At 37.0% G+C, this 11,542-nt stretch overlaps 1 protein-coding gene across 2 annotated transcripts; it reads right to left on the bottom strand.

The window, feature by feature from the left end:
- Positions 1-3,353: 3,353 nt before the first annotated feature.
- On the bottom strand, positions 3,354-9,357 carry LOC128355911 (protein phosphatase 1 regulatory subunit 12B-like). 2 transcript variants are annotated; one of them, XM_053316297.1, is made up of 7 exons: positions 9,163-9,357; positions 6,173-6,189; positions 5,866-6,004; positions 5,186-5,287; positions 4,763-4,816; positions 4,626-4,676; positions 3,354-3,458 (listed from the first exon to the last, which is right to left on the bottom strand). In XM_053316297.1, the coding sequence occupies exons 1-7, from the start codon at positions 9,262-9,264 to the stop codon at positions 3,372-3,374; spliced, it is 552 nt and encodes a 183-aa protein (XP_053172272.1). In that variant the 5' UTR covers positions 9,265-9,357; the 3' UTR covers positions 3,354-3,371. The 2 variants fall into 2 exon arrangements, with proteins under 2 accessions (XP_053172272.1, XP_053172271.1); XM_053316296.1 differs by having other exon boundaries at positions 4,763-4,819.
- Positions 9,358-11,542: the final 2,185 nt, after the last annotated feature.

An 11,542-nucleotide genomic window follows, 5' to 3' on the forward strand; every position in this document is an offset into this window, starting at 1 on the left:
AATAATCCATGTCACTGTAGGGTTCACGGGCTCCTTTAATGCCCGTAGATAAAGCAGGGTTTGCTTTGTATCATTTGTGGTAATCCCTTCAGTTTTGCCATGATGCTGCATGATTGCCTGGTTTTTCTGTCCTTGTTTATATGTGTTGTGTCTGTGCTTAAACCAGTGTTACAGTACACCTGGGCTACAAGTCATGTTGTTATTGTTCATTTCTGCTTGCACTTGTTGTGTTGGTTGCTAACCAGTAAAATGTATATATTTTAAAAAAAAAGGAGAACATTTGCTATCTCCTTGATTTTGTATCTGTACCATAAGTGTTTCCTTCATTTATTCCTGCCAGATGGGTGTCAAGTCTTACTTTATCAAATGTAGACACATGACTATGACTTAACTGACTTGCAGCCCTTTTCCTTCCGTAATTCATTAAGCAGTACCTCCTCATCTTATTGCTATTCAAATAAACCTTCTATTATATGTCTGATCATATTTTTTAACATAAGAAGTGAGTCAAGTCAATAATTAGCATAATAAATGGGCCAAACTTTGTTATTATTTTCATTGGACAGTAGTTTTTTTTTTGTTTTTTTTTGCTTTGCTGAATTAGATGTGTGTCCTCTTGAGTAGCTCCAGTCTTATAATTAAGCAATCAATAATCTTTCCATTACTATTGCCACTTTATGAATGAACAGACGGTTTAATTAATGGATTGCAATGGGATGAGCTGGTGGTGTCAGTGTCTTGTGCATGCTCTGAGATATCAATGCTTTGTCTACCGTGACATTTCAAATTTGGGGATTTGTTTTCCCCGTCGGCTGTTTTGAGTCGCTGTCATTTAGTGTGTGATAAACCTTTATTCACAACGTACAGCGCAGTAATCTTCGTGACAGTCAATCTTTTAGATTATAATGCAGCTATCTCTCTGTGTTTGAGGAGCTGAGAGGAAGACACAGCAAACTCATTTCCATTTTTAAAATATCTAGTCTGTTCTGGAGATTCATCTCTACAGTTTCATGTCAAATTGAAGTGCAGATGTAATTGTGACAAAGAGCCACATGACATTCTTTTCTGCAATATGTGTGAAATCATCCTTTACCTGCTGGGCGTGGCTGGGCTCATTTGATATAATCTTTTATGAGCTGCCATCAGAGTCTGTCTGCTATTTTATGTATTCTCAATAGGACCAACAGAGCCTGTGTTTGTTTGTTGATGGTCTCTTAATGGACTACATGAGTTTGTCACTTTTCTGCAGTGCAGGCAACAAAATCCTTGTCTTCCTGGGTCTCAGAAGCTGTCTTGAACACAGAGCAGACCCAAACAGCGCAGAACAACATTCGCAATGCAATACTGCCAACCTTGCTGCTTCGATAGTGGTTCCTCTTTAGTCGGTCTTTAGTCCTCTTATGTGAACATAGCCATGATACAGAACACCCAAAGAACTGATTATTGTTATCCCACTCACTCACTTACCTAGCAACACAGACAAGGGAAATGCTTGAACTTCTTCTTGACTCTTGTTTTTGTCTTTGTTGTAGAGGTGTGTCAATAGTTGTGTGCCTTTTTGTGAATTGCATGATCTATTTCTTTACAAAAATTCATGTTTTCCAGCAAAAAAAGAAGGTAAAACGAGAAAAAAAAAAAGTTGTGCTCATTAAGTATATCACTCTATGTAGAACTGAATTACTCAAGGGAACCAAAATATGGGATGTCGTCAGGAGATATTTGTGTGTTGTCAAAATGTAACCATAGGAAATAAAGGCATTTTAAGTAGCCTCGTCCAGTGTGGTGTGTAAATGTAATCTAACTCAGGGAGAGGAGAGGATGCTTTTCCACTAATGGTCAGTTGGTGGCATTGTATACAGCATGTAAATAAAAGGGAGCAGTTTTACATTGTGCATGTTCACTCACACCATTGATACAGTATTTGTGAATCAAAATAAAATGCATCGCAGTCACAGAGGTTTCAAGATGTTTTTGTTACTGACATACTGTAGCTTATACAAAAACACAAAAAAAAACTTCACAGATGAATGTTTGTCAAAAGCATTGTGACCACTTTCATGGTTCCTTTTCAGTCAGACCAGTCATAAAATACATATCAAATAAAATTAAACAGAATTGAACTGATATCTGATATATGTCAGTGACTCATTAAATCTAACCTCTGCTGAGTCTATACAAGTATTAAAACATGTCAATGAGCCACACTGTTGCACTGGGTGACATGTTCCTTTGCCACAAAGAGTTTTAGGAAGCTGATCCAAAGAGCTTTAGTTTTTTTTAAACTACACTGTAGATTTTAAATAATATGTCACCCAGTCCAACGGTGTGGCTAATTTACGTGTTTTTACTTGTTTTTGGACTATAGCACACAGGAAAAAGATATATCAAACAGGCTTACACTTGTAAGTAGGATGATTTCATTGGTGCTTTGGCTCTGCACATGAGATTTGTGGGAAATAAGAAAAATATAGACAATTGTTAGCCAAATCCTTTATGTGAGAATCCTGAATTTGTGTTAATGTAACAGTACTTGAACTTTTAAAAAAGACACATTATTAAGCTTTTGCACTGGCCATAAATTGACTAATTCCATTTAGACATTTACACTCACATACCGTAAGTCTGTTTCTGTGGTGGTGCTGACAGTCATGAGGCAATACGAGGGCACTTTTTCACTCTGTGACTACCTCTTATGCATTTGATTGTTTTTATAGTGAGGGTTAAGGGGGAAAGCAGGTATTTTTTACCATCATATTTCAAGGTAAAGCTCTTAAATCAGATATGACGCTCTCGGGATAGTGAGATATGTATCTCATCTATCATCTCCTGTCCCTAACAGCTCAGAGCTGCCTTTCAGGGTCTGCATATGGAAAGACAAAATATTTGCAGTTTCCATGGTAATACCTGCAGTAGTTTGTCCATTTATGTATGCAGGGATATTGTTGGTATGAAACTGCAGTTCTGTTTGATGGTTTACTCTCAGACAATATGATCCTGTAATAACTGAGCTTAAGAAAAAACACAAGGACTATTTTTTTTCCCATTTGCCTTTATGTAGAAATATTTTATGAATATATGACTATAAATTGTATTTTCTCTTTGGGAATGTGTTGCTACTGTAGATACAGTACACTTAAAGGCAGGCTGAAGTTAAAACCATCTTTTCTTTCACACCTGATGTGAAATGAGTCTTTGTATCTGAGGTTTTTAATCACTCAGCTGGTAATTGAAAAGAAAGAAAGGTCATCTTTTAAAGGCATCAGAATCATCACCTGTATCTTCATCAACAACAGCAAAAAGAATACAGACAGTAGATATAAATACAGCCTCTGACAGCCTTCCTTCTTTGTCTCGTCCTTCCTGCTCCTGTCTCACTTGGACAGTTTAGTGATGACCCGGATTAAAGCTCCATTCTCATCCTTCAGTCTCTGGTTCTCCATCTTAAGATCTGCTTTAACCTGAGGAGAGAGGACACAAGATAATCAAAGTAACATCACCTTTGTCATAACTTGAAGGCCCATTTCCATGAGGGAAGACATTTTCAATCATTTGAGTTAAATTTGAGTAAGAGTTGAGTCAATAAACAGTCTGAATAGACTCACTAGAGGTCTATCAGACATGCTTTGTGTTATTTTTATAACTCTGTTGATTGGTTCTTGTTTACAGCTTCAAAATGTATTCATATGTTTTGGGTTGAAACCCTCCTGTGATTCATTTCATTCATTTGATTTGTAGTGGAGGAGTCCTAAAAGTTGCACATATAAAATTATGTCACAAAAACATTTCTTGGAGAAATCATAAACACATGTATTCATTAAACATATCACTTTTTTAATTTTCCTTTTGAGATTTTCTCCAAAATCAGTTCATAGCCCCTGTAGGGAATGTGATTTACTGCATAGAATGAGAGCTAAAATCCAATTGCACACAAGCCTGCATTATTTCATTGTTCCCCATTTCTATTCTTGCTGTTGTCCCCAAAGGAAAGTTGCTTTAGAAAAACAGATTAATCTTATCTTGACAAATGATGATGCTGAAACAAATACAATGACGTGTACAAACACACACATTGTTGTACACTTGCACATACCGACACACACGCAGACACACTTGTACCAGACTTACCCATTTATATACTGTACATGTTACAGTGCTTCTCTGTTATGAACGTCTATTTTCAGACCAGCCTTGCATGTTTGTTTAGACCGCTCATTCACAGATAACAAGAGGTTTTTGTTTGTATCCTCTTGGGCATAACACAGCAGACATTTGTGAACGTAAGACTGTAGATGAATACTGATGGCTCACTCGCTCCAGTGTCAAAGTGCTCACACATTCCACAGCCAGCAGAGCATAATGGTGACAAATGATGTCAGCTAAAATCACCGTAGACAGAGCGGCTAACACCGCAGCACAGAGTCCCACAGACACTTTACACTGTTTGGATTTGATTGTTCGCTGTTTTTCTCATGACCAAATAAGCTTAAGCTTTTCCTGTGTAAGAGATACTGCCACATTGTTAAATATTTACATTTTGAAAGTAGAGTGAAGGTGAATGCTGCATTAAAGTGGACATTAATATGATAAAAAATAACAAAAGTTAATGAATAAAATAGCAGAATTACCTTCACCTGTTCTTCCATATCTGATATCTTCTTTTTAAGACTCCAACTTTCCTATTCAAAAGAGCATTCAGTAACAGATCATTAAGATGACCGAACTGAGACAATTGAATTAAAAACATAGTATAATGAGTTTATACCTTTTTTTCTGTTTCGAGCATGTTGGACCCACATTCACCCTTTCGTCCCTTCTGCTGCTGTGAAAGGTTATGAAAAGAACATAGCACAGAACCTTGAAGCAGTATTATGGATACAACATTTGTAATAACAGTGAGCACATATGTCTGTTGTTAAATGTCCAATAAAACCACAATCATTCCAAGAAAGACCAAAGGGGCTTATTCTTATCATCACCAAATTCAGAGCCAATACCTGACATCATTGACACTGCAGCTTCTATAACATCCATCATTTTCTTGTGACTTGATATCATCACAGGAATATGTGGGAGACATTTCTGTCTCATTAACTGTCCCAGTTCTCTCTCTAGCAAACTTTTCCTTCAGTTCTTTCACACGTATTAAATTAAATTGTGCACATTAACTAAATACTATGCACGTTACCTGTGCTCTCTGCAGCTGCTCCTGAATCATGACGAGTTCCTGTTTACTTGTTTCCAGCCTGGACTTGAGCCTTTGATTGGTGGCCAGCGCCTTTTCATACATCTACAAAATACCAACACACAGTTAAGTTTAGATTCAACAGTTAAGATTTCCAAAAGAATAATTTTTCTTTGCAATCTTCAGCACACAAACACTGACACTGTGGTAGTTTTAACAGTGTATTGATAACTATTTTCATTATCTATCGATCTACTGATTGTGCTCATTATAACTTAAAATCAAAAGTGACTTTTTTGGCCCAACCAGCAGTTAAAAAACATGAGAAGCCAAAAAAGGTATCCAGCATTTTTGATTGGTTATGGGCTGATGTTAATTGTTTTGTGAATCTACAAATCATCATCACAGCTCTGGTATTTATGCATTTTGTTGTGTAGTGTTATTTTAAAATTGCTCTATTGGAAGTGTAGCATGCTTTAGAGGTGGCCCATTCTGTGTGTCTAGTTCTCATCAAATAATTGACAAGGGCTCATCCATCTTGTGTATATGTTGGCTGTGCTTTAGCTGAAATATGTTGATTGAATAAAGTGCAGACTCCTCCACTGATGAAGTAGCAACAGCAGAATACTACTAAACAACTCTCCAGAAGTAGTGTGTATCAACATGCAAACTGCATCACCTGCCTTTTTATAGTCATTGTTTGCTGACTCTTCTTCTGCCTTTTTCCTTGCGGACAGTCTGTTCTCCCTTCGTGAAAAGTAAGACTCAGCATGGTTTGTTGTCGTGTCGTTGGAGACGTCAGACGAACCAGACGAGCTCAATCTGAACACATTAAAAAACATATTAACCATTCAAAAGTCAGATTTAGCACATTTATTGTCAGAGTTTAATATCACTGAGTCATTTTGATAGCTCACGATATCCCCTTAGGTGACAATAAAGAAAGTCGTGCATGTATTGATGGTGCAATTTAAATGAGATGAGGCTTACCTAGACAGTCGCTCATGCTGAAATAGAGGAGAAGTGTTTTAAAATTGGCTGTGTTACCAAGGTTAAAAATGCAACAACTCCAGTGTAAGGTTTTCATGAGGACATTCCAGAAGATTAAACCTTACATGGCATAAACAAGTCCTCCAACCTCATCGTGACCCTGTTCTGTACTTCACTAGATGTTCATTACTACTCAAATAATGACATAACACAGCTTGACATTATCTTTTGTTTGACAGGCTGTTTGGTCATGATGTGATATTCATTTAGTCCAATGTACTAAACTCTATTGTAGTTTGTACTGTGCAGGCATTTTTCCTGCATAACATCGTAAAATGATAGTTGAGATACACACAGGGCATTTTCATGTACAATGTCAGAAAGTACAATTATTATTATTAACTTCAAAGTATTATAAGACAAGAATCTCTTGTGTATTTGTAACATTATCAGGACGTCTTCATGAAAGACCTTGTTTTCAGTTTTCCAAGACAAGCTTTATTGCAGTCAGAAATACCAAGCCCAGTTAAAGCAGGAGAGAGGAAATGATCCCTCAAATAAACTGACAAGCACAAATAACTAAACACAGCCAAAAAAGGTAATAACTCTGGCAGAGACCATCACAATTTGATCATTATTGCTAAAGTTGGAAGGGTTGTACAGTTTCTATGATGATAGATTTTCAAGCAGGAGAACAAAGTAGGAGCATCAACAAAGTAGTTCCTCACACAATTAAAAAATGACACAACATAAAGCAGTGCTTCAATGACTGTAAGGCAAAGATCAGCAAAACTTTGATTTTACATTAAAAGTACAGTAGTGTAAATGCCAATCAAATATGCTGATGTAGGCTGATGAATTAAAGAGAAATACAACATAAAGTGTCTTGTACCCTGAGCCACCAGAATAATTTAATTGCTACTTGAATAGATTATACAAGTCACCATACAGTCACAACTTAAACTATTTCATGGGACCATTCATTTTATTTATTTATTTTTCTCCCCTCATTTATTCAACTTGTCCTTTAATTCGTCAGTACATATAGGCAATAGGTGTTACCTTGGATTACATCATACTAATTTGGTGCCTTTGTTTAAAACATCTTCTACAATAAGTGCATTGAAACTTGAAAAGAGCAAAAGATTTGAGGCATAACCATCTCAAACAAGCAACTGAAAGTGTATTCAGTGCCACAACAAAGCCATTCAAAATCCTTTAAGGCTTTAATACAATATTTAAAAACTCCCACTATACACAGAGAATAGAAATCATGTTTTCATACCGTAACCCCTCTGAACATGCTGGGCCCATCTCCATCATTAAATGCATTTTCATTATATTAAGTAAAGCTGATATAACTTGCTCTTTCAGTTTTATTATGTTGCCTGTAGGAATTACTGTTGCATATATCAGAGAAATATAAATGCTGAAGTTGAACTTATTCCTGTTGACATAACCTCTAAGAAAGTACATGAAGATCTATTTTGCATTTTTGTGCATTTTGCCTAATTCTTTCTTTTAAGACATAGTGACTTACTGTGACAGTCACATAAATGAAAGAAATTCAGAGCGTTATCCTTGCTCAAACAGTTACTAAATCATGGAAAAGGCACATGGATTATTGCAAAGAAGAAACAGGCCTTTAAGATATGTGTAAACAGTGATATGTCTCTCCTAAGACATTTACAAGACCCCTGGATCTTCACCAGACTCTGATGTCAGCTCCTTTAAAGCTCTCACTCTGGACACTTGGATGTGCTTAGTAAACGGTCATTAATGGTACTCAGACTTGAAAAAAGAGCTCTGGTTTAAATTAAAGGACATCACATATAAACAGATGCAAACAGAAAAGTAGGATTTTGCAACACTGTCCCACGTATGTGAGAGTCACTGAGCTGTCCCCCATCCTCGTCACATCCCATAAGGAACTTTTTGTCTGCTGACCAGCTATTCCCAAGTGGAAAATGTGAGCTTCCCGTAGGACTAGCTGAGAGATAAACATCCATAAATACTGTGTCTGAGTTCCCACAAGCCAGTCCTAAGCACTCTATCCCTCCTCCTCCTCTGTTCTCTGTCATCCTGTCTCTCACCCCCTGCTTTCTTTCTCTCGCTCTCTCTTCATCCTCTCTTCCTGTCTAACTCTCTCTCTCTCTCTTTGCCTCATTGATGTTCTCTGTGTCTCTCTATCCATGGATTCTTTACATGAACAGATAAGACTAACTGCTCATTACAGTTTTTCCTTTACTTCTTTTTTTTACAGTTTTGTTCTGCCTTGTTCATGCACAATAATGCACAACTTTGTTTCATAGTTTTTGTGAGTTATTAGTGGGACTGTCAAAATGTTATGAGAGATAAAAACACATAATGTGGGCGTCTGGGAGCATTTAAGAATATAGGCAGATTCCCTAAAAAACTGTTTGTAAAGTTGTAGAAACAGCTTTTCTCTGCTAAATCAGCATGTATAGGATACAGTTTAATCAAATTGATAAATAGAAACAACACCATCCACAGTTTTTGTATATGATTGTCAATAAATGTTACAAAAGACACACTTGAGGAGTCACTGATTACTCCATTTCTGATGATATTCAGCCTTTATATAGTTTTACTTCATTGCATTAGACAAATGAAACAATAATGATAGTAACATTAGAATAAAATGTTAATTTGGGTCCCAACAGCTGTCATGAGTAAACTGTGTTTACCAAAAAAGGGATTCAAGTTCATTTCAAATGAGGCAGCAAAAGAACATTACACATAATGTTCCACTGACTTGTTATATCATGAGTACAGATTACTTTATTTAGGTTTTGTCCTAAGGTTCTGTGGCAAAGTATTGAAACAAACATAAATACAAGCAGTTTGTTAAAGAGGTATTTGTTTGACACTGGCTGAGCTTAGAAAGTTGGTGTTTGCATAATGTCAGCTATGGTATTTCCTCCTTAACTAAACAGACAGTGAAATGATTAAAAACAATCAAGCCTTACCCTCAGGCTCTTGGTGGTGGCAGTGGATGAAGTTGGAGAAGAGTCAGAGAGGGACTTTCTAATGCGTGGCTGATCTTTGTTGTGAGAGAGTTGAGATGACATCGCTGCAAGTTGCTATAGCCACTGCATGCAGCTGTACTGTGATCCACTGTCCCTCAAAAAAGTTAAAAAGTATTTCTCACACAAAATGCTGTAAGATGTGAGGAATACATGTATATACACACATATATATATATGTATATATATGTATATATATATTTTACCATCCACTGAAATACGATCCTGGTGTCGCTTTATCCTTAGTTAGCAACTGAAGTGTGATCTTCCTGCAATGGTGAGACATTGCATATCTGATGAGAGTGAAAGAACAGCACAAGTGTGAGAGCTGTGGAGGAAGTGGTGGGGCTGGGGAGTAGGCGGGCTGTAGTGTATGTGTGGACACAAGGATCTGACAGCAGCCTTGTTTACAAGAGCTCTCATGGGCCAAAAAAAAAAGCTAAAATGGAAAAAGTAAAGCCAACCATCATCATGTTAATGTTTCGGATGAATTACTTTAATGTTCTGATTACCGGTGTACAAACTTATCCAAACAATCACATAATTCTAAACTTACTTATTTGGTATTTGGGAGGGGTAGTTCTGAGTAAAAAGTATTCTCAACACCAAAGACAGACTAAACAAGGCTCAGGGACATTAATTTGTGCCGGATTTTTGATTCTGATGCTCCAACTCTCATGGCAAGTTTCATTTTGCTGTGGTAATCTCTCTAAATGACTACTATTTTATATAAATGATGTCCCATTGCTGTTCATGTAGCAGTGTGTAATTTGCAGTTCAGGGAAGAACCGAGAGAGGCACCCCGGCAAGACTGGACAACATCCTGTCACAGAAGACAGAATGTCAGACAGAAAAAGATGACATCAGTCAACCCAATGTGTTGAGTCTGCTAAGAAACTAATGGACTTTTGAGTGGGGTAAGTCAGTGAACCCTCTCATCCACCCACTCAATCAGTCTCTATTCACTGTTTCACTTTTCAGAACTCACTCACTCACTCACTCACTCACTCACTCACTCACTCACTCACTCACTCAATCTCTCTCTCACTCACTCACTCACTCACTCACTCACTCACTCACTCACTCACTCACTCACTCAATCTCTCTCTCACTCACTCACTCAATCTCTCTCTCACTCACTCACTCACTCACTCACTCACTCACTCACTGATATTCACTCACTCACTCACTTACTCATTCATTCATTCATTCATTCATTCATTCACTCACTCACTCATTCACTGATATTCACTCACTCACTCACTCACTCACTCACTCACTCACTCACTCACTGATATTCACTCACTTACTCACTCACTCACTCACTCACTGATATTCACTCACTTACTCACTCACTCACTCACTCACTCACTCACTCATTGATATTCACTCACTCACTCACTTACTCATTCATTCATTCATTCATTCATTCATTCATTCATTCATTCACTCACTCACTCACTCATTCACTGATATTCACTCACTCACTCACTCACTCACTGATATTCACTCACTTACTCACTTATTCATTCATTCATTCATTTATTCATTCATTCACTCACTCACTCACTCACTCACTCACTCACTCACTCACTCACTCACTCACTCACTCACTCACTCACTCATTCATTCATTTATTTATTTATTCACTCTCTCTCACTCATTCACTAACCAACTCACTAACTCAGTCATGCACCCATACTGACTGTCACTCACTCACTCATTATAAACCCTTATAAACACACACTTAATTTGGACAGTTTGGTTACAGCTTGCATTAGAAGAGGGTGATATTTTCTTTCATAATGTTTTATGTCTTTATCTGTGTACATTGTCCAGACAGACTGCACTACTTAAGTAACTATGTATTTTTTAAATGACTGACATGTAAGTTTTATCACCCGAATAATGCTTTGTTTTTTTCATTACTCTCTAATTTTGTACAAATGTATATTAATATTTCAAATGATGATGCTAAAGTAAGACATGGTTTGAAAGAAACACCAAGATGTATCATTTGTCTTAACAATTTAAGTCACAATTCATATGGTTTATTCACTGTTGTAAATAGTGCCAATGAGTAGTTATATCTAGTCACAAGGTTTGGGGATAAGGCAAAGTAAAAGTCTCCTCCTCAGTCTCTAGCCTGTTACTCTCTCCGGTCCTCACAAAATGCTTTCTATTCTCCGTCATGGCTTGTTACTACTTAATAACCATTGTGGGTTTCTAAGGTGTTGGGGTGTAGCTGACATTTCTGATTCATTCAGTACAAAAATCAATGTTTCATTCTCTGACTTAACCTTTCATCCAAAATTCTGTTTCT

The sequence above is a fragment of the Scomber japonicus genome, chromosome 3 (assembly GCF_027409825.1).
Source record: "Scomber japonicus isolate fScoJap1 chromosome 3, fScoJap1.pri, whole genome shotgun sequence".
NCBI lineage: Eukaryota > Metazoa > Chordata > Actinopteri > Scombriformes > Scombridae > Scomber > Scomber japonicus.

What these genes read in the sequence shown, in the direction of transcription:
- LOC128355911 (XM_053316296.1), bottom strand. Translation starts at nt 9,264, where the DNA reads ATGTCATCTCAACTCTCTCACAACAAAGATCAGCCACGCATTAGAAAG. An exon ending in AGCAGCTGCAGAGAGCACAG is followed by an intron (nt 4,820 to 5,185) that starts GTAACGTGCATA and finishes AACCTTTCACAG; the next exon opens with CAGCAGAAGGGACGAAAGGG. An exon ending in ATATGGAAGAACAGGTGAAG is followed by an intron (nt 3,459 to 4,625) that starts GTAATTCTGCTA and finishes CTCTCTCCTCAG; the next exon opens with GTTAAAGCAGATCTTAAGAT.